This window comes from Salvelinus namaycush, chromosome 26 (genome assembly GCF_016432855.1).
Source record: "Salvelinus namaycush isolate Seneca chromosome 26, SaNama_1.0, whole genome shotgun sequence".
Classification (NCBI taxonomy): Eukaryota; Metazoa; Chordata; class Actinopteri; order Salmoniformes; family Salmonidae; genus Salvelinus; species Salvelinus namaycush.
In genome coordinates, this window is record NC_052332.1 from 1,110,426 (window position 1) to 1,133,960 (window position 23,535).

General features: G+C 41.5%; 1 protein-coding gene and 1 pseudogene across 1 annotated transcript; one reads left to right on the plus strand and one right to left on the minus strand.

Annotated features, from left to right (window-relative positions):
* Nucleotides 1–5,648: 5,648 nt before the first annotated feature.
* On the minus strand, nucleotides 5,649–12,213 carry LOC120021783 (palmitoyltransferase ZDHHC12-B). Its single transcript, XM_038965635.1, has 5 exons — nucleotides 11,737–12,213; nucleotides 9,689–9,828; nucleotides 9,481–9,573; nucleotides 8,106–8,272; nucleotides 5,649–7,894 (listed from the first exon to the last, which is right to left on the minus strand). Exons 1-5 carry the CDS (start codon nucleotides 11,831–11,833, stop codon nucleotides 7,579–7,581), a joined length of 813 nt encoding a protein of 270 aa, XP_038821563.1. The 5' UTR covers nucleotides 11,834–12,213; the 3' UTR covers nucleotides 5,649–7,578.
* Nucleotides 12,214–12,997: 784 nt separating this feature from the next.
* LOC120021574 lies at nucleotides 12,998–23,530 on the plus strand (annotated as a pseudogene).
* The last annotated feature ends 5 nt before the right edge of the window (nucleotides 23,531–23,535 follow it).

Here is a 23,535-nt window from a genome sequence, read left to right on the forward strand (position 1 = left end):
CTCCCTCTGCAACTGAATCCTGGACTTCCTGACGGTCCACCCCCAGGTGGTAAGGATAGGTAACAACACATCCGCCACGCTGATCCTCAACATGGGGGGCCCCTTAGGGGTGCGTGCTCAGTCCCCTCCTGTACTCCCTGTTCACTAATGACTGCACTGCCAGGCACGACTCCAACACCATCATTAAGTTTGCCGATGACACAACAGTGGTAGGCCTGATCACCTACAACGATGAGACAGCCTATAGGGAGGAGGTCAGAGACCTGACCTGGTGCAAGGACAACAACCTCTCCCTCAACGTGATCAAGACAAAGGAGATGATTGTAGACTACAGGAAAAGGAGGACCGAGCACGCCCCCATTCTAATCGACGGGGCTGTAGTGGAGCAGGTTCAGAGCTTCAAGTTCCTCAGCGTCCACATCACCAACAAACTAACATGGTCCAAGCACACCAAGACAGTCGTGAAGAGGGCACGACAAAACCTATTCCCCCTCAGGAGACTGAAAATATTTGGCATAGGTTCTCAGATCCTCAAAATGTTTTACAGCTGCACCATTGAGAGCATCCTTACGGGTTGCATCACTGCCTGGTATGGCAACTGCTCGGCCTCGGACCGCAAGGCACTACAGTGGGTAGTGCGTGCGGCCCAGTACATCACCGGGGCCAAGCTTCCTGCCATCCAGGACCTCTATACAAGGCAGTGTCAGAGGAAGGCCCTAAAAATTGCCAAAGACTCCAGCCACCCTAGTCATAGACTGTTCTCTCTGCTACTGCACGGCAAGCAGTACCCGGAGCACCAAGTCTAGGTCCAAAAGGCTTTAAACAGCTTCTACCCCCAAGCCATAAGACCCCTGAACATCTAATCAAATGGCTACCCAGACTATTTGCATTGCCCCCCCCCCCCCTCTTCTACACTGCTGCTACTCCCTGTTATTATCTACGCATAGCCACTTTAATAACTCTACCTACATGTACATATTACCCCAATTACCTCGACAGTGGTGCCCCCACACATTGACTCTGTACCGGTACCCCCTGTATATAGCCTCCACATTGACTCTGTACCGGTACCCCCTGTATATAGCCTCCACATTGACTCTGTACCAGTACCCCCTGTATATAGCCTCCACATTGACTCTGTACCGGTACCCCCTGTATATAGCCTCCACATTGACTCTGTACCGGTACCCCCTGTATATAGCCTCCACATTGACTCTGTACCAGTACCCCCTGTATATAGCCTCCACATTGACTCTGTACCGTAACACCCTGTATATAGCCTCCACATTGACTCTGTACCGTAACACCCTGTATATAGCCTCCACATTGACTCTGTACCGGTACCCCCTGTATATAGCCCCACTATTGTTATTTTACTACTGCTCTTTAATAGTTATTTTTATCTATTATTTTTTTGTTGGTCTTTTCTTAAAACTACATTGTTGGTTAAGGGCTTGTAAGTAAGCATTTCACTGTAAGGTCTACACCTGTTGTATTTGGCGCATGTGACAAATAAAATGTTATTTGATTTTGAAATTGTATGCCATCAAGGCCTTGAAGAAAGGAGACGTGACACGCGATGAAATGGCCAGGTGAGAGCGAACAGTGAGTGAATTTAGACATAACACAGGTTGAGGGAACTGGTTTGAAAGATGCTAGCAGTTGTATTCCACCTGAAACATACTATTATTGTTATTTGTAGTGTGTTTTTTATTTTTTCATGTATGTGTGTGTTTGTTCTGTCGTGTGTGTTTGTTCGTGTGCACTTCTGTGATTTTAGTTTGAGTCGATCAACTCCTCCCACCATCCCTTCCTGGTGAATACGCATGGCTGCTTCCAGACGGCGGACCATGTGTGCTTTATGATGGAGTACTCCCCCGGGGGAGACCTCATGACCCACATACACATCAACATCTTCGCTGAGAGACAGAGCTCAGTAAGCCTTACACAACACACACAGGCTCCATTATGACAGCGTGAGAGCGAACTTAGTGTGAAGCATTGCAATTCCAGGCTGTAAGGCAACAAAATATGCAAATAATGCAAGGGTTGTGTATACTATCTACAGGCACCTTAAACATGTACCAGTGAGTGACTACAAATGGTTAATGGAGGCTTGTCTAATTCTCCTTCAAGCTTTAGAGTTGGTGATACATCAAAACTCACCATTATATGTGTGCCATTTTGTGCCCTGTTTAGGTTCTGCTGGGTGCCATTTTGTGCCCTGTTTAGGTTCTATGCCTCGTGCGTGCTGCTGGGACTAGAGTTTCTGCACCAGAACAAGATAGTTTACCGGTAAGTAAGAAATCTCAGTACTGCTTTCCAGCGCTCTGCCTTCACACACCTAATAATCTGCCTTTCAGTCATTCTTTTTCTAATTTCATCCTGTCTCTTTTTTTCCTCTTTCTCTCTCTCAGGGATCTGAAGCTAGACAGCCTGTTGATGGAAGCAGATGGCTATGTGAGGATAGCAGACTTTGGATTGTGCAAGAAAGGTACGGTACATTATGGTTATGGCTTCTGGGACATTCCCTTTGAGACCCACTGTCCCACCCACTCACTTGGTTTATTAAATGAACATTCAGTGTTATTAATCAATGATTTATGTTGCTCTTTAATTTAAAGTTATTCACTTTTAGCCCTGGGCTAAGGAACGCCTCATTATTGAAAGTGGGACAACAGTGTCAAGCTTGCTGCACGAAGTAAGGTCTTGATACCAAAAGAGAGGCTTAGGTGATGGGCGTGGCAGGGGGTGCGGTCAGTCCGGCTGAATATGAGAACATTTTAGAGAATCCCATCTTGGCGTGTAGTTTTTAAGCTAATTTCCTGCAATTCTACATATTCTGCCATGGAGCTGAGAGAAAATATTGCAGTTTTATAGATTTTTTTGTGATTGTTAGTTCTCAATTATTTTATTGGACTTAGGCAACCCCCCCAAAAAAATGCTTAGGTGGCCCACCCAAGGATTTCAATGGCAGAAAAATCCCTGGGTACACACTTCCATCCGTCTAAAAAGTTATATTTTCCCCTCCTGTGTGTGTATCTGCAGGTATGGGTCACGGAGATCTCACCTCCACATTCTGTGGCACACCAGAGTTCCTGGCCCCGGATGTGCTGACGGACAACAACTACACCCGCTGTGTGGACTGGTGGGGCCTGGGTGTCCTCATCTACGAGATGCTGGTGGGAGAGGTTGGTAGCACAGAGATTAATAAAATAACTTATAGCAGAGATCTCAAACTGGTGGTGCGCGGGCCATATGTGTCCTGTCCTAGCTCTGTGGTGCATCGTCTTCTATGAGATGCTGGGAGGTCAGTAGAATAGAAATACCTAGAGGATGTCTCCAATTAGTAGGCTCACAAGGTCCACTCCTATGGTGAACCAACCAAGTATTTTGAGTTGTAGGTCTTGGTTGAATTTAGATGTTTGGACCAGAGAAATGAATCGAGAAACATAAATGATCTTTCTGGTCAGTTGGCTCACAATATCCCCTCATATGGTGAACCCATTACGTTTTATTCGTATGTTTGTTCTTGGTTGAATAAGGATTTTTGGTCTTGTATAAATTAAGATGTTTTCGGCTGGTATCATGATAGGAATGAGGTTGTTTGGACTTTCATTACAATGGCGTCTCTCTCTCTTCTCATCTGTGGCAGTCTCCCTTCCCTGGTGACGATGAGGAGGAGGTGTTTGACAGCATAGTAAATGATGAAGTGCGCTATCCGAAGTTCCTGTCCCCAGAGTCTGTCTCCATCATCCAAAAGGTATGTGGGCAAAAAAGGTATGTGGGCCATCCTCTCGGTATACTGCCTTGTACAGAATACTGCCTTCTCCTTACACAGTCGGAATCAACAACAAGCTGCATTGCAAATACACAAAATGAAAACTGTGGGGAAAAAATATACAAAGATAGATAGTGGGATGAATACTGAGCCAGACTTTCCTATTGTGCTGCAGCTACTACAGAAAAACCCTGAAAGGAGGCTGGGATCAGGAGACCGGAACCAACGAGGTCAAGAAACACAGGTTCTTCCAGGTAAAAACTGGCCTTATTTGTGGCCTGTGGGTAATTTTCATTTCACTTGAGCATGACCAAGATTTTTGTTGTAGCGCCTTTGCCAACTTTCCTACAATGTTGAAACGAAGGCAATCATCCAATGAAATGTATAATAATTTGATGTATACTTTTGTTCATCCCAGGGACTGGAAGGCTTTGCTTCACAAAAAAGTGGTTCCCCCGTTCTTCCCACGGATCAGTAACTTTGACGAGGAGTTCACAAAGGTCAAGCCAGTCCTCACCCCCCCCACAGACACCCTACTTCCTCACTGCCAACCAACAGATCTCTGCCGACTGACTTCTCCTCGCTGCCCTGACCTTAAACATAAGTATACAATGACGGCCAGATAGACGAACGGACGGACAGGACTAAAATCCAAAATGGTTGCTGCTCCACTGAAGCTGGTTCCTTTCCTTCACTGTGGCAAACAGCTACCTGTGGCTGAATAAGTACTGACCAGATAGGCCACTGTGACGTCCTCTTGGGCATGTCATCTCTCCTCTGGGCCATTAATGTTCTGTGGGTGATGATGAGCACTCCACCTGAACCTCTACAGCCTATCAGAACTCGGAGCTCGGCCTGCCGATGATGAGACCCCAGTCAGTTACACTGAGCTGTAGAAAGGGGACTCCTCATCCATGGGAGTGTCAGCCACTCTATAAACGGTCTTCTGTTTCTCTCTGCCTTGTTCAAATCTGTATTTGTATGTCAGTGTCTGTATTTGTATGTTGGTGGTCAATATTGACTATTTTACTTTTGTCTTGTTTTTGTGTATTTGTCAACTCCATATTGATATTGCCAAATTAATACTTGACATGCCACTGTTTTGTTACTGTGACAACACGAATTAGGTCATTTGCTGCACTTTCTTATTCATTTGTGAAACTAAGAGTGCTTTGTTTCAAACATTGGCACCAGTGCAATAATGAGCTTTTAAATTAGTTCTAATCCAAAGGATATTGAACAGACCAGCGCTTCATAACACTACACTTCCAATCATAAGAACCTTTGCTGTAAATTATGTTTTTACATTTATTGTAACCCTATTACGGTCTTGGATCTATCCAATTACTAACACAGATTATAGCTACTGATGTTTGTATATTTAGCCTGGGAATCCAAATTCCCATACACTAGCCTAGGAATACAGGAATTTCATCTTCATGGAGGAAACAGTCCCTGAAGATTTTTTAAAACCCTTTGATGTGCATTGTGCTACTGTGTAATCAACGTATTCCATGGGTCCATCTTGGGCTGCTTTGGGCTACTTAAACATTTGAATGTAATGTTGAAACTGACATGTTCCTGAAGTACCTTTTCTAAAAGACTAGAAATTGTAAGTAAACTTTAAGAATTAGACAGTTTGTAAGTATTCCTAGGGAGTCATTTTCATCCCATTCCAGTCATGAATATGTTGCCATCTATATATTGTATGTAATATGAATGTACATGCTTTGCTACTAAAATAAATATGCTGTGAAATACAATGGGGAACAAATACTATTGTTTCTAGAGATGAGACATGCATGTTTTTCTTGACACAACATGAAGGAAATGTAAATTAATAAATATATCTACTGGACTCATGAAGCATTTTTCTGAAATAAACATTTCAATTTATTGATAGGTCTACTGCATTTCAAACAATTTCTTAAAAAATAAAATATTGCATAAATTACTTTGTTCATAAACAGTTCACACTGAAATCAGCACTTACAAGACCAAACATAAATGTATATAAAATCACATCACTTATCTTTAAATTCTACTGGAAGAGCCAGAAAGATTTTCCGATACTATAAAAAGATGACAATATTACCATTATTGCTAATTTCTGTCATGTTTTTCTATGCTCTCCTATTGCACAGAGAATAAGCTAACGATTAAGTTAGGGAACACACACAACATTGCACTCCTTTAAATAAGTTCTCTACGATTATTCCTAAAGTTACAAAAACTAGATGTAAAAATCTCATGCAAACGTTTTACGTTCCAAAATGGACGTTCAAAAAGGTTGATTTGCATCAGGAGCGATAAACCTTGTTTACAAAAATAGTATGACATTCTGTCAATTGAAAAAGTGAGATGATAAATGATTTAAGTAAATGATTAAACAAGTATGGAGTTTCACCCAAGATCAGATCATTTTTCAAACCACCTCTGGTGATGGTGCAAATTGTGTGCTTCTCACATTTACTGTACTTTATAGTAATAGATAATACAATCGCAAATAAACGCAGTACTACCATTTTATAAGAGGTGCAATAATTTGTCGATGGATCATGGTACTACCAAAAATATCTTGATATAACTGAATTACAATTTTAGTTACTTATTAATTTGCCAACACATGGCTGACCTTTGCTTTCATATTAACCCTGTTGCCAGGAAGCTTTGAGCTGTAGTGCAGCCTTAAAACCTGACATGCCTTTTTGTACAGATTCAATAAAACTTAACTATTACAGTAAACCAGGCATTGAAAATGTGATATTCGTAACAATATTTCAATATGCAAAAATACTCAAATGGTTAAGAGGAATGTGCTTCTGGAAATCTAAGGCTGTGTAAAACACAGGTAGCCCAATTCTGATCTTTTGCCAATAATTGGTATTCTGCCCTATCAGATTATATCATTGGTCCATAATTGGGCAACAGATCAGAATTAGACTGCATGTGTAAACACAGCCTAAAGACTTGATTAACTGAGTCAATCAGCCACTTGGTGGCTACAGAGCCTCTGTCAATGCCGAGTCGATATTGGGGAAAATACACCAACAAGGAATCAAATCATGCTCTCAAGTATAGACAGTTTTACATCAACAACAGTATATGAAAGTACCTTTATCCTGTATATAACAACAGTTAGCTTATAGCTTGTTATAGCTTAGTAAACTCAGGGAATAGAAAAACAGGCCATACGTGAATTGCCTTTCTGTTAATCTATCTGTCAAGGAATTATGTGATATATTGATCTATTCTGTAAATGTCTTTCAACACATAAGAGTTCCCTTAGCTCAAATTCCTAATACTTCAGTGATATTTTTTTACTCTTCACTCTTAGAAATTATTCTTTGGACAGAAGAAGGTATTGGAGTGGGTGGGAGTGTAGTGGTTGTCAAAGGCAATGGTAAGTTGGAAGGATAGGAAATAAACATAACACTAAGAATAGCACTACTATTCACAGGCTCACTGCAATTACCTTTCTTACCAAGATTGAATATCTGACCTATTTGTTTCAGTAAAACCTTTCCTGTCTTCCTGACAAATATGTTTTTTTATTATGTCACTAGTCAACTGAAATATATACCAGGACTGGGCTAAATTCCATTGAAATCCACATACATACTAAACTTGCAAAGTTCAGTGACCAACTGAAGTAATGAGAGGAGTTCATAGTTCATTTGGATGTCTGTCTCATATAAAGATACTTCTAGAAAGGAGGATGTAAACACAATTGGAGGAATTCTAGGGAAGGAATGAAGAACTTGAGTAGACGGCGAGTTAGTTAGCTTGTTTGCTAATCAGATGGGGTCGTTGCCCTCTCTGAAGTACACTTGCTCCCACACTATGGCGCCCCAGTCGCAGAAGAAGCCCCAGAGGTTGCGCAGCGCACCACGGTCAAACGGGTTCTCGTCGGCGCCGCAGTGCTTGAGGTAGGAGATGCGGTGGCGCGACATGAACTCCCAGGTGGTGGTGTTGAGGGAGACCAGGTAGAGGTGGGAGCCCAGGAGCAGGAGCACGGTGAGGGAGAGCACCGCCACCACCGCCGCCGTACCCAGCAGCACGCCATTGCCGCGCAGCCACAGCTGCCAGGTGGGTGCCGTGGTGAAGCCCGACCTGCGTCACAGAAAACAAGTGAGATTGGCCACACTTCTGAAACAACAGTGCATCATATGATAATACAGATGATTTTTGCTTCAATTTATCAAGATCTTCGATCCTGGTTGTGGTGACCCACAGGGTGTGCAAATGTTTTTGTAAACCCTGCATCCCCTGTGGGTCACCACAACCATGTATGAATGGGCTCTGCAGACCCATCTCCACTTACCAGGCCATGTGGAGGCCCCACAGCAGCACCAACAGCTGGACAGCCAGGTAGAGCACGAACCAGCGGTGGTTCCTCTCGCCCACGCAGTTCTCGATCCAGGGGCAGTGGTGGTCGTAGCGACGCACGCAGTGCTGACAGGTCTGACAGTGCTTCGATCTCATTGGCTGCTGCTTGGGCACATGAATGGGAAAGGGGGGAAGGAGGAGTTACAGAAAGCTCTTTCTGGTCATAAACTAGTCCACTGACCTGTACTCATATCATATGCCAGCAGCTTATCTTGCCATGACCATAATTGAGTGAGAGAATCTCTTAACAGAGTGAGAGCAGATGGTGTGTCTGTCAGCATCCTAGGATTACATCATCCCTCCTAATGTCACCTCAGGAATACATACACAGTAAATATACATGTAAACAGGTGTACAAGGCTCACTACTAGGCCCTTTACTGTTCACTATTTACATGAATAATGTTGGTTTGTCTCTGAATAATAGTAACTGGGGCCTAAGTATATCTATGCAGATGACACAGTTATTTATTCCTGTGCCCCCTCAGTGCAGCAGGCCATTAACAACCGTCAGCTTGGCTTTGATTAAATTCAAGAATCGCTCACCAATATTAAATTAGTGCTAAATGTTGGAGAACATCTGCACCTTGAAGGGATGCCAAATTGAACAAGTCCCTCATTATAAGTATTTAAGTATTTGGATTGATGATAAAGCTGTCTTTTAAAACACACATTGAAAAACTAACAAAGAAGCTGAGAATTACAATCAGTTTCCTTTGTAGAAAAAAAATGCTGCCTTACTTTTGAAAACAGGAGGAAAATTGTTCAAGCATCACTCCTGCCAGTACTTGACTATGGTGATGTAATCTACATGCATGCAGCAGCCTCTGTTTTAAAAACCTTTAGAGTCAGCCTGCATTTTATCACTGGAGACAATTTTAGTACACATCATTGCCTTTTATGTAATTATGTCAGCTGGGAGTCTGTGACTACCAGAAGGGCCCAACATCAGCTACTATTTGTATATAAAGCAGCTCTCCAGAAACTCCCATACTACCTCACTTCTTAATTGGAAAGCAAGCCACCATCAGACTTGCTCTCAAGTTTCTAGAGGTTCCGCGGGTCTCCAGAGTCCAGGAAGATTGCTTTTAGTTATTGTGCCCCTAGCGCATATACATGTTATCTGTCGCTTTTGAATTTGATTTGTTGTAATGTGCAATTGTACATTTATAGTTATTGTATTGAGACTGATCATGTTAATGTATTGTTCCCAGGGCACCCTTGTAAATGAGACGCTGGTCTCAACAGGTTTCCACTGGATAAATTAAGGTTAAAGACAAAAAAAAAATACTACAGTAGCCCACTCCATACCTGGAGCAGACAATGACCACAGCGCCGCTGTCGCAGAGACTTGGTTGTTGGTGGAATCATGTCCTGCGTCTCCTCAGTGATGCCAAGGGTGAACTAAAAATGCAGTACAAGTGCATAGTTTTTTTAAAGCTGTAATGCATTTCCTGAGCATTGATATGCATTACTGTGTTCATGTGTTGTGAAGTAAGCAAAACTTGGTTTGACGCACCTGTAAGTCACTACCGTCAGATAGGACAAAGCCAGGATCCATCAGTGAGACAGCAAAGTACAGCAACACCGACACAAGGACCAGCAAGACAAAGAGCACAGGTTGGATGAGCTCTCCCCTCTCCTCTTGCTTCCTCAGGTCTGCAAAACAAGAATAAATTAGCAATGTTTACTAACTAGTAGCTACTACTAAAATATTGGATAATGAAATACGAACAAATAAATGGCCACCAAAAGGATAATAATGGAGCCTATGCATCCCATGACATTTTCACTTGCAAATAGCAACTGCTTTCTGTGACACTGCATGAAGTGCTCTAGGAATGACATACCAAGCTATACACGATCACGCAAAGGCTTACTAAGTCTATGCCAGCAGAGAGTAATAGGTCCTAAGATAAGATAAGGCAGTTGTATTTATCTAATTTATAAGTAATAAGACTATTCATTCAAATCAATGTAACCGAAAGGTCGCAAGATCGAATCGCCGAGCTAACAAGGTAAAAATCTGTCGTTCTGCCCCTGAACAAGGCCGTTAACCCACTGTTCCTAGGCCGTCATTGAATATAAGAATTTGTTCTTAACAGACTTGCCTAATTAAATAAAGGTAAAAAAAAATAAAAATGAGTATATTACCCTAATTGGAGTATAGCCTTATCTTACACAGACTGTGGCTTATGAGATTAGTCCAACTGTTTTGACCAATAAGGACCCTAGCTACTTTTATCAGCTACCTAATTGGCTGCTTTGTTGATCATGTTGGTGGCACTGGGATCAAAGATACTGGTAAATAACTAACCTAAGATTTATCATAATCTTTTCCAAAGGGAGTAAATAAAGCACAGCGGGCAGAACAAGCAAGGAGTTGGGCAGAGCCACGCACAAGCTAGCAAGATCCAATTGGCGCATTTTAGCATGTACTTAGGGAACAGATACTCTGAAAAGTGCGCTTGTGCAATAACTAATTTCGCTGTCGCACTCCTTCTACACAACGCAAATTTGGCAAAGGGTTAAGTCTACAAAACTTAGCGCGCACTCTGTTCGTAACTGCCCTTTCCCACGTGGACAAAAGGAACACCTAGGTGAGGATTCTATTCATTGACTACAGCTCAGCGTTCAACACCGTAGTGCCCTCAAAGCTCATCACTAAGCTAAGGACCCTGGGACTAAACACCTCCCTCTGCAACTGGATCCTGAACTTCCTGTCAGGCCGCCCCCTGGTGGTAAGGGTAGGTAACAACACATTTGCCACACTGATCCCCAACACGGGGGCCCCTCAGTGGTGCGTGCTCAGCCCCCTCCTGTACTCCCTGTTCACTCATGACTGCATGGCCAGGCACGACTCCAACACCATCATTAAGTTTGCTGATGACACACAGTGGTAGAAATTGTCAAAAAGACTCCAGTCACCCTAGTCATAGACTGTTCTCTCTGCTACTACAAGGCAAGCGGTACCGGAGCACCAAGTCTAGGTCCAAAAGTCTTAACAGATTCCAACCCCAAGCCATAAGACTACCGAACAGCTTATCAAATGGCTACCCAGACTCCCCCCCCCATGCATAGTCACTTTAACTCTACCTGCATGTACATATTACCTCGACTAACCGGTTCCCCCGCACATTGATTGACTCTACCGGTACCTTTAATTATTTGTTACATTTATTTCTTATTTATGCATTTTTTACTTAACACTTATTTTTCTTACAACTGATTTGTTGGTTAAGGGCTTGTTGTATTTGGCGCATGTGACAAATCACATTTGATTTGATTTAACAGATTCTAGTTTTGGGAACAGAAAACTGTACTGAAATCAAATTTCATTGATGAGAAAATATAGCAGATTGTCAGCCAAGTTTCATCTAGCTCCATCTTCTCCCACTTTCCTCCACGCAATGGCACTGGACTTCCTCACAAGACCATATTTGGTGATAAGTGGAAGTGTGGTTTGATGGTATGCATTACAGTGTAATAATGCATATGTCATCTATGCATTACAGCCGTGCAACGGATACTGGCATCTGAAAATGAATTTAAATTAAGTTCACTTACCTGTATCATGTAGGAAGAGTATCAGTGTTATTACCCATGTCAGGATAACGTGCGCGGTTCTTACAATAAATCCTGACCCGAACACATTTTTGAACATCCTAGCATTTTTCAACACGTAGCAATAGACTGGTACCGGTATGCATCAGGTTAGGAGAACTGGCCTACTATAGTTAGCTAACAAAACTGCATTTAGCTAACTAGCCTTTATCACCATCGTCCCACATAACCGTAGCTAGCGGTCAGCGTTACTGTATCCAGTTATCTTGCCAACTAGCCCAACAGCTCGAGGTTTCTCTCCAAATGGCGACTGGAATGGTCTAACATTAACTAAACTCCAAAATTAACATACCAAGCTTGCTGGTTAGACACATACAACCTTCAAACGAATGTGCTAGCTACATTTATTCCTAGTCACCAAAATAGCATTCAATCATTTTCGCTCTAATAACTATCATCAGAACGTCTCTGAAGGGCTGCAATATTATTGTCCAGGGTTGCTGGCGTTCCTTCGGATACGTTAATTCTATTGGTCATTGCATTCACGTGGTACATGTAATGTATGACATCATTGTGTACATATTTTTGCTGTGTTCATGTGCTCTCAGAATTTCAGAACACTGACTGGGAAAGTCGTTCAGCATTTATGGGCTATCTAAAATAGCTCCAATGCTGTTTATTATAAAACTTCCAAATCAGAAATATGAGTTGAACATACCAACAACAATAAAGTGTAACAGTAGGCTACTGTACTGGAAACTGAATCATGTTACCAGAGACGAAGCCACGCCATGGCAGGGCAAGGCTGGGCAGAGGCCCCACCCAATCAGACTGGCTTAAAATATATATACAACAAATATATATATATTTGATTTGTCTCTTGACTAATCAAACATTTTGAAAAATGCAGTAGAAGGTTCCTGGGATCTAATTGGTTATATCACAATCATATGGTACCACTACCCTTAACCACACCACTAACCTTATGCCTAATATACAGTGATTCATATTGGAGCCATTTCCACTTACCATATTAGACCTTAGAACATCTTAAAATTCAAATGTATGCAAATGTCACTTAAATATGAAAAAGTATGAATCATTGTTAATGTTTAGACAACATGTTTTCCTATATCATGAATAAATTCAAGTTACTGAGACTTTTTGCTATTAGTGGGGGACTTTTATTTGGAACATTTCCGAAATTCCGTGACACGGAAGTACTTTTCTCCCCCCAATGAAGAGACGTACTTTCCGGAGCAAAGTCAAATTTGCTGCAAATTGACCTCGCTAGCCTTCTCATCTGAAAGAACGGCCTCTTTACAAAATCATCATGCCGTTCATTGATTTAGAAAGTAATTTACCTGAGAGTACGTTTTCTGAGGATTTCTTGAAAAAGCTATGCTCCAAAACAGCCGCTGTTCTAGGGAAACCCGAAGAGGTGAGTAGGCTACTGCATCAAGAATTTTACTGAGTGAAGTTAAGTTTAGCCTCACTCCATATGTCTGCCTTTGATACATTGCATTGTTTTGATTACTGTTAGCTAGCTGTAGCCTAGTTGTCGAACTCAAGCCTTGCCGTCTACAGTATTGAATGGGCTAGCTGTAGCCTTACTCACGAGAACTTAAGGCATTCTACCTTATCCCAAGGGTTCTCAGCTATAAGCACCGCTTACCAGTGGGACCATGTGAACTACAATCCCGACGCTCTGTTTTAACATTTGGAAACGTAAATAATAATTGCGTGCAATACTTTCCTCGAAACATGGAACTTGTCTTTCATATAAGCGAGAAAGAATCTTAAAAAAACACTTACTGTGTAGCAGGTTTGCACAGATCCATACGGCTGTGTGCATCGAGCTGATGAACAAGGATTCTGCTACACTTCCTCCATAGTTACACTTACACACAGCTGTTCGATCACGCAAGATAGCTTATTAGCACAGGTGGTCGCCTCTGTCTTGTCAGTCTTCCGTCAACAAGCGCTGTAAAATAGATGTCCGTGTGCGAACACTAACTCTATAAAGGTGTGCATTTGAACCTTTTTTTTGTTTTTAGAAAGTTATTTCTCGCCGATATGTTCCTTATATTGCCAAAACCGTATCGCAAGCAATGCGTGTTAACTTTCAGCCTGAGCGTTGGCAATGTTGCCAACTCCTCAATAAAGAAAGTAGCTATTGGCTGTCCTAAATGACGTCATCGCCTAATTTGCATAATTAGCCATGTGCATGTAATTGTGATGGGCGCTGTAGGAGAGAGAAATAACGTCGTGGGAGAGACAAAAAGTGAGTAAAAACACCCTAAATATGTTTAGAACTACAAATGAACTTTTTTCTGTTGATTCTTGTTTTTTTTATGTCACAATTCCAACCCTCCTCCTTTATCCGGGCTTGGGACCGGCAAAAGTGACCCAAAAGAGACACTGGCGGAGTTACTTTGTTTTTTATTTTATTTTTCTAAATTTGGTTTGGTTTTAACCATATGGTCCACTTAGGAGCCTACAACAAGTCACAGTAAAACATGAACATTTTTAACCATAACATTTTTTTACATTTTTTTGTATACAATCTAAATGGACCAAAAAGAGACAATAGAAAAAACTGTCAATGGCAATGTGAGAAAATTATGGTAACTAGTCTGGCCCTAATTCAGGTTGTTGGCACACACCTTGATTATCTGTAAAGGTTTCTCCCCACAGTTGGTCTCATATATGGCCTTGTAGGCCTCCCTGCGCTTTGGAGACACTGAAAACCAGTTATAAGTCTCTCGTACCAAGTACTCCACACTACAGGGGATGGTGTCATTGGAAGCATGACTTACAGCAAGCTGCAGAGAGTGGCACACACAGCGAATAAGAACCAGATATTTGAGGCCATACTCCTCCTTCAGCACTTTATGGACCGCATTGTTAATCCCCGTCATAACAGAGGCATTGTCAGTCCCTATCCCCAGGAGTTTCTCTTTTTTAAGACAACACTTCTCGAGGAAAGCCACAACAGCACGGGCTATAGATTTGGCATCTCCTCCCTCCAACTCTTCAAGCCCCAGAAATGTTGATACAATTGTCTGCTTGGTGTCACTAAAGTACCTTATCACAACCCCCAGGTACTTGGAAACACTTACATCCGTGGACTCATCGAGGAGAAGGCTGAAACGCTGGTCACCCACATCTGCGACCAACTTTTTCAGAAAGTATGGTGCTAGAACACCATTAATAATTTCTGTGCACTTTGAAGTGGGTAGCAGCAGTGGAGTCTGAAAAGCAGCTCTACATGCTTCTCCAATGTGATCACATGCCAGCATGGAACAGTGTTCAGCGATAGCTAATGCCATGGTGGCCTCAGCCTTTTTTGCAGTCAATTTTTTTAAACCATAAATGGCAGCTTGTTTTGGGTGGAACTGTTATAAGGCTTTGCCTTTTGAGTATGTTTTTGAGTTGTCATTTTTTTACATCACTGTTTGGTGTAGAAATCAGCCTTACAATACAGGCAGTATGCCCGTGAATCATCTCCAATAAACGGCTTCAACCAGCCTTTGAATTCAGGGTTTGATTCCCACTCCTTTCTGTATTTTTGAGTGTACAGTTTAGACTGAGACATGATGAGCTAGCCAGCTAGATGTTTAGCTTATGTCACAGAGAGGCACACACACAGTGGACAAGGTGAGTAAGTGACTGAGGCTGTGTTAGTCAAATGCAGTGATTTATCTTTGTGCAGTGATTTATTTTAGACAAAGAACATTTTACATTTACATGGGTGGGATCAGCCAGCGGCGGCTTCCCGCATGCGCGATTCAGTTGCAGTCTGGACGTGGAGGGGTGAACATCTCCTGCTCTGACTGCAGCTGGGAGGGACTGGTGGGGCCCACGGCAGCACCTGCTGCTCGTTGAGAAGAATAAGAACGATACGTGCTTTCACGTCAGAGTCTCCAAAAGTCTCCAATAACACCAGAAAAAGTTGCTAGATTTGTCGCTAGTCGATATTTTTGAAAATGTGTTGCTAGAGGGGTCTGAATACTCGCTAAATATAGCGACAAAGTCCCTAAGTTGGCAACACTGAGCGTCGGGGCTCTTAAATAATCACACCCCCTTGACATAACACATTTTATTGTGTTACAAGGTGGGATTAAAATTGTTTTAATTGAAGAAAAAAAAAATCAAAACGATATACTCGAATTCAAACATTCGTTAAATAATTATGAAAAATAACACTCATGTTTACATAAGTATTCATCCCCTGAGTCAATGTGACAAGTTAGAATCACCTTTTGAGTCTTTCTGGGTAAGTCTCTAAGAGCTTTGCACATCTGGGTTTTACAATATTTGCACATTATTCTTTAAAAAATTCTTCAAGCCCTGTCAAGTTGGTTTTTCATCATTGCTCGACAGCCATTTTAAGTCTTGCCATAGATTTTCAAGCTGATTTAAGTCCAAACTGTAACTAGGCCACTCAGGAACATTCAAAGTCATCTTGGTAACCAACTGTATATTTGACCTTGTATTTTCGGTAATTGTCCTGCTGAAAGGTGAATGTCTCCCAGTGTCTGTTGGAAAGATGACTGAACCAAGTTTTCCTCTAGGATTTTGCCTGTGCTTAGCTCTTTTCCATTTATTTTTATCCTAAAAAACTCCCTAGTCCTTGCCGATGACAAGCATACCCATAACATGACGCAGCCACCACCATGCTTGAAAATATGAAGAGTGGTAGTCATTGTGTTGGATTTTCCCCAAACACGTGTTGTATTGAGGACATGAAGTTAATTTGTTTTCCCAATTTATTGTCGTTTTTCTTTAGTTCCTTTTAGTGCTGACACCAATTAGTCGATAGGCTGTTGGTCAACCAAGATATTTTGTTAATTGAGCAGTAGCATATATACTACATTAACAAAAGTATGTGGACATCTGCTCTTCAAACATCTCATTCTAAAATCATTGGCATTAATATGGAATTGGTCCCCCTATTTTCTGCTATAACAGCCTCTACTCTTCTGGGAAGGCTTTCCACTAATGTTGGAACATTGCTGCAGGGACTTGCTTCCATTCAGCCACGAGCATTAGTAAGGTTGGGCACTGATGTTGGGCGATTACGCCTGGCTCGCAGTTGGCGTTCCAATTCATCCCAAAGGTGTTCGATAGGGTTGAGGTCAGGGCTCTGTGCAGGCCAGTCAAGTTCTTCCACACTGATCTTGACAAACCATTTCTGTATGGACCTCGCTTTGTGCACAGGGGGCATTGTCAGTCATGCTGAAACAGGAAAAGATCTCCCCCCCCCCCCCCCCCCCCCATGTTGCCACAAAGTTGTAAGCACAGAATCATCTAGACCCGCCTTTCTTAAAGTATGGGACCCGTTAATGGTGGGTCGCGACGTGTCAGTGTACATTTTATAATTGTTTCATTAATTACTGGAATTGATTTGGCCATGTGCATCTGTGCTCTCTGTTCAGTGCACTTTCTGCTTAACACAGAATTTCTCATTTGGATACCATGATAAAAAAGTTAAGAACCCCTGGTCTAGACTGTCATTGTACCAGTCAATGTGCCCGAACCATGAAAAACAGCTCAAGACCATTATTCCTCCTCCAACAAACTTTATAGTTGGCACTATGCATTCAGGCACATTGAAAGTCACTGAGCTCTTCAGTAAGGCCATTCTAATGCCAATGTTTGTCTATAGGGATTGCATGGCTGTGTGCGCAATTTATTTTTTATTTTTTTACACCTGTCAGCAACGGGTGTGGCTGAAGTAGCAGAATCCACTCATTTGAAGGGGTGTCCACATACAAAAGTATGTGTAAAATATACAGCACCAGTCAAAAGTTGACACACCTACTCATTCCAGGGTTTTTCTTTATTTTTACTATTTTCTACATTGTTGTGTTACAAAAAATATATATAACACACACACACACATACAGTTGAAGTCGGAAGTTTACATACACTTAGGTTGGAGTCATTAAAACCCATTTTTCAACCACTCCACAAATTTCTTGTTAACAAACTATAGTTTTGGCATTTCGTTTAGGACATCTACTTTATGCATGACACAGGTAATTTTTCCAACAATTGTTTACTGACAGATTATTTCACTTGTAATTCACTGTATCACAATTCCAGTGGGTCAGATGTTTACATACACTAAGTTGACTGTGCCTTTTAAACAGCTTGGAAAATTCCAGAAAATGATTTCATGGCATTAGAAGCTCCTGATAGGCTAATTGACATAATTTGAGTAAATTGGAGGTGTACCTGTGGATGTATTTCAAGGCCTACCTTCAAACCCAGTGCCTCTTTGCTTGACATCATGGGAAAATCAAAATAAATCAGCCAAGACCTCAGCAAAAAAATTGTAGACCTCCACAAGTCTGGTTCATCCTTGGGAGCAATTTCCAAATGCCTGAAGGTACCACGTTTTATCTGTACAAACAAGCAAGTTTAAACACCATGGGACCACGCAGCCGTCATACCGCTCAGGAAGGAGATGTGTTCGGTCTCCTAGAGATGAATGTACTATGGTGCGAAAAGTGCAAATCAATCCCAGAACAACAGCAAAGGACCTTGTGAAGATGCTGGAGGAAACGGGTACAAAAGTATCTATATCCACAGTAAAACAAGTCCTATATCGACATAACCTGAAAGGCCGCTCAGCAAGGAAGAAGCCACTGCTCCAAAACCACCATAAAAAAAGCGAGACTACGGTTTGAAACTGCACATGGGAACAAAGATCGTACTTTTTGGAGAAATGTCCTCTGGTCTGATGAAACAAGAATAGAACTGTTTGGCCATAATGACCATTGTTATGTTTGGAGGAAAAAGGGGGAGGCTTGCAAGCCGAAGAACACCATCTCAATCGTGAAGCACGGGGGTGGCAGCATCATGTTGTGGGGGTGCTTTGCTGCAGGAGGGACTGGTGCACTTCACAAAATAGATGGCATCATGAGGGAGTAAAATGATGTGGATATATTGAAGCAACATCTCAAGACATCAGTCAGGAAGTTAAAGCTTGGTCGCAAATGGGTCTTCCAAATGGACAATGACCCTAAGCATACTTCCAAAGTTGTGGCAAAATGGCTTCAGGACAACAAAGTCAAGGTATTGGGGTGGCCATCACAAAGCCCTGACCTCAATCCTAACGAAAATTTGTGGCTAGAACTGAAAAGGCGTGTGCGAGCAAGGAGTTCTAGAAACCTGACTCAGATACACCAGCTCTGTCAGGAGGAATGGGCCAAAATGTCACCCAACTTATTGTGGGAAGCTTGTGGAAGGCTACCTGAAATGTTTGACCCAAGTTAAACAATTTAAAAGGCAATGTTACCAACTACTAATTCAGTGTATGAAAACTTCTGACCCACTGGAAATGTGATGAAAGAAATAAAAGCTTAAATAAATAATTCTCTACTATTATTCTGACATTTCACATTCTTAAAATGAACTGGTGATCCTAACTGAACTAAGACTGGATTAAATGTCAGGAATTGTGAAAAACTGAGTTTTTAAATGTGTTTGGCTAAGGTGTATGTAAACTTCTGACTTCAACTGTATATTATTCTTCAAAGTAGCCACCCTTAGCCTTGATGACAGTTTTTCACACGCTTGGCATTCTCTCAATCAGCTTCATGAGGTAGTCACCTGGAATGCATTTCAATTAACAGGTGTGCCTTGTTAAATTGTGGAATTTCCTTAATGCGTTTGAGCCAATCAGTTGTGTTACGACAAGGTAGGGGTGGTATACAGAAGATAGCCCTATTTGGTAAAAGACCAAGTCTGTATTATGGAACAGCTCAAATAAGCAAAGAGAAATGACAGTCCATCATTACTTTCAGACATTAAGGTGAGTCTATCTGGAAAATTTCAAGAACTTTGAACGTTTCTTCAAGTGCAGTCGCAAAAACCATCAAGCGCTATGATTAATCTAGCTCTCATGAGGACCGCCACAGGAAAGGAAGACCCAGAGTTACCTCTGCTGCAGAGGATAAGTTCATTAGAGTTACCAGCCTCAGAAATTGTAGCCCAAATAAATTCTTCAGAGTTCAGTCTTGGAGTTCCCACAAATGCTGAGCACTTGTTGGCTGCTTTTCCTTCACTCTGCGGTCTAACTGTTGGCTTTATAGGCTATTTTTACATAGTTGGCAATAGAAGTAACTTTTTAGGTTTGTCATTTTCATTTAGCTTTGGATAGAATTTTGATTAACCACATGACAATGATTTTGAGATAGGCTACTTCATTTCTTAAAGTCTTCGTATTACAGGCAACTGCAGTAGACTAACGGTAGAATCTGCGAAAGCCGGAGGAGGATTGTCGGGACAGGTTTTCTTGGTCTCTGGCTCTCTGATTCATTTGTGTCTTATTTCATCAGAAAAAGAAGAAACCCGCACACTGCTCTTGATAGTATCACTGCTCTTTAGTAAGCTTTACGTATCGGTCTCACAGCCTTTGTCAGAGATTTTGTTTTATTTCATCAAACAGTGCACTCATTAAAGCATCAGACAAGCTCCTTGATTATATAGTTGATTTTATTCAAATACAGGGTGTGTGTATATATGGAAAAATACACGTTTTAAAATTTCAACCAATCGATTGGTCGACTAAGATTTTTTTTTTTGTCAGAGACAGCCCTAGTGCCTTATTGCAAACAGGATGCAAGTTTTGGAATATTTGTATTCTGTACAGGCTTTGTTCTTTTCACACTGTCATTTAGGTTAGTATTGTGGAGTAACTACAATGTTGTTGATCCATCCTCAGTTTTCTCCTATCACAGCCATTAAACTCTAACTGTTTTAAAGTCACCATTGGCCTCATGGTGAAATCTCTGAGCGGTTTCCTTCCTCTCCGGCAAGTGAGTTAGGAAGGACGCATGTATCTTTGTATGTGACTGGGTGTATTGATACACCATCCAAAGTGTAATTAATAGCTTCACCGTGGCCTTCTTTGCGAGCCATTGGAAAAACTCCCTGGTCTTTGTGGTTGAAACTGTGTTTGAAATTCACTGCCTGACTGAGGGACCTTAGATAATTGTGGGGTACAGAGATAAGGTAGTCATTCAAAAATCATTTTAAACACTTACTGCACACAGTGCAAGTTATTATATGACTTGTTAAACACATTTTTTATTTTTTTTATCCCATTTTCTCCCCAATTTTCGTGGTATCCAATCGCTAGTAATTACTATCTTGTCTCATCGCTACAACTCCCGTACGGGCTCGGGAGAGACGAAGGTCGAAAGCCATGCGTCCTCCGAAGCACAACCCAACCAAGCCGCACTGCTTCTTAACACAGCGCGCCTCCAACCCGGAAGCCAGCCGCACCAATGTGTCGGAGGAAACACCGTGTACCTGGCCCCCTTGGTTAGCGCGCACTGCGCCCGGCCCGCCACAGGAGTCGCTGGAGCGCGATGAGACAAGGATATCCCTACCGGCCAAACCCTCCCTAACCCGGACGACGCTATGCCAATTGTGCGTCGCCCCACGGACCTCCCGGTCGCGGCCGGCTGCGACAGAGCCTGGGCGCGAACCCAGAGACTCTGGTGGCGCAGTTAGCACTGCGATGCAGTGCCCTAGACCACTGCGCCACCCGGGAGGCGTTAAACACATTTTTACTCCTGTACTTATTTAGGCATGCCTTAACAAAGGGGTTGAATACTTATTTATTTTTTTCACCTTTATTTAACCAGGTAGGCAAGTTGAGAACAAGTTCTCATTTACAATTGCGACCTGGCAATTGACTCAAGACATTTCAGTGTTCCATTTGGAAACATTTCTAAAAACATAATTCCACTTTGACATCATGGGGTATTGTGTGAAGGCCAGTGGCACAAAATCTCAACTTAATCCATTTTAATTTCAGGCTGTAACACCACAAAATGTGGAAAAAGTCAAGGGTGTGAATACTTTCTGAAGGCACTGTAGTTGGCGGCTATGAAGGTTTTAACTCCAGTGTCCATATTTAAATACTTAGATATAGCCTAGCTAGCTAATTCTATTCAAAAATGGTGCTTGTGTGTATTTTATGTTGTCTGTTTCCCATGCAGAGAATGATGTTGGTGGTGAAACCAGGACTGCCAATGCTCATGGGTGGAACTTGTGATACTGTCCGTGTCCGCCATCGATGTCACTGACACTGCTGAGAAGAACAAGGAACACAGTGCCAATATCTTCCCTTTCCTTACAGGAGAACTTGGACTTACTGAAGACCGGTTAGAAGCTGATTATGCTACAAATCATTCATTTATTTTTTAGCTTAGTACTATCCTCTACTGCAGAGCTTTGGCTCTGTTCTAATGACAGAAAAATATGTTTTATGCATAAGTTAAGAGGATTTTGCATTTCTGCATTGGTGTGGATAAAGGGCAGTATGTCATGATGCCTTATCTCAGATTGAAAGATGGAGTGTCTCTGTATGTCAGTTCCTGTACACTGCAAGTTCCTGTACCCAGCTTGCCTGCAGACTCTTTAGAGCCCAACTCAACTTTGACTCAAACAGATGAAAAATTGCAGTTATCTATTATGCCATGGTGTGTCTGCATTTTTTGGACAGTTCATATGTCTAGGTTATTACTACCATGAGGTATTGATTATAGCCTAACTACCTATGCCTGTAAGGGGTTGCACAGGAGATCTTGCAACACCATATAGCATTCAAAGTATGTATTGACTTTATATTGCATAAATAGAATATTGCATTTAGTAGATTTTAAATTATAGCCACATGGCCTTCTGTATATGGTTTTCAATACATGAATCTAATTGTAGGTTAACTTGTATTCCACAGGGTCATGATCAGGTTCTACGCACTGGAGCCACATCAGGTTGGAAAGTAAGGAACTGTTATGAGTTACCTGTAGGAGGAACTTTCTGCGCCAGAATGACTTCACACATCTGTTCCACAACAGATACCATCGGAGAGAACAAACCCTGGCAGTGGGTTTCCACCACTCAATTGGACATGACATACCATATGACAAAGACCTGTATTAAATTTGATCACTTTGGTATTTGAGCCCATGAATCCATGCCCTGGAAATGCATGAATAGTAAACCAGAACCACACATTTGACAAGCTAGATGATATAAGAATATATTCATGTTTGATTAGAGGAAATGTAAACCAATGGACCTTTATTCAAAGCTATTACTATGTAATTTCACCTATTCATTTCATATCTCAACCATCTGATAATGTGGTTGAGATTTTTTTCCTGCTATGTTTTGTTAGTAAGAACCACAATGACTAGCATAGATGATAGACTAGTATTAACAGTAAATCTTTTTTAATTTTTAATTTAAAGTACGTACTGTGCAATGGAATTCAGGTAAATGTCAATGGCAGCTGTGAAACACCATTCTATGCATTTGTTAAGAGTATAGAAGTAGATAAGGACATACGTGTTGCATTGGACTAACATGCACTCTGTATTTGTGAAGGACTGTGCTTTAGTAAATTTACATATAATGTATTCCTTTCAATTTCAGTCCTTTTAATATATAAGTATCAAGTAAATGTTGTGAAGGCTTTGCTGTACATTTAGTCATACTAGAAGTAAAAGTACTTAAATTATTGTGTCCTGCATGACTAAATTATTTACTGGATTTAATGTCTTGCCAATATTTCTTTACACTCAACAGGAAGAGTGGAAGGGTTTTAAAATAATACAAGGTGCAGTAAAATGTGACATTGAACAGCTAGATATTTAGGAAAAGTGGACTGTAAAGATGTACATAGCGTTATTTTATTGTTGCTCTTTTATTTATTTATTTTTGTAAATATTTTCTTAAGTCTTATTCTTAACACTGCATTGTTGGTTAAGGCCT

Excerpts from the sequence above, each read along its gene's own strand:
- LOC120021783 (XM_038965635.1), bottom strand. The coding sequence starts at position 11,833 with ATGTTCAAAAATGTGTTCGGGTCAGGATTTATTGTAAGAACCGCGCAC. Across the intron at positions 9,829-11,736 it reads ACTCTTCCTACATGATACAG|ACCTGAGGAAGCAAGAGGAG; the intron begins GTAAGTGAACTT and ends CTTGTTTTGCAG. Across the intron at positions 9,574-9,688 it reads CTGACGGTAGTGACTTACAG|TTCACCCTTGGCATCACTGA; the intron begins GTGCGTCAAACC and ends CTGCATTTTTAG.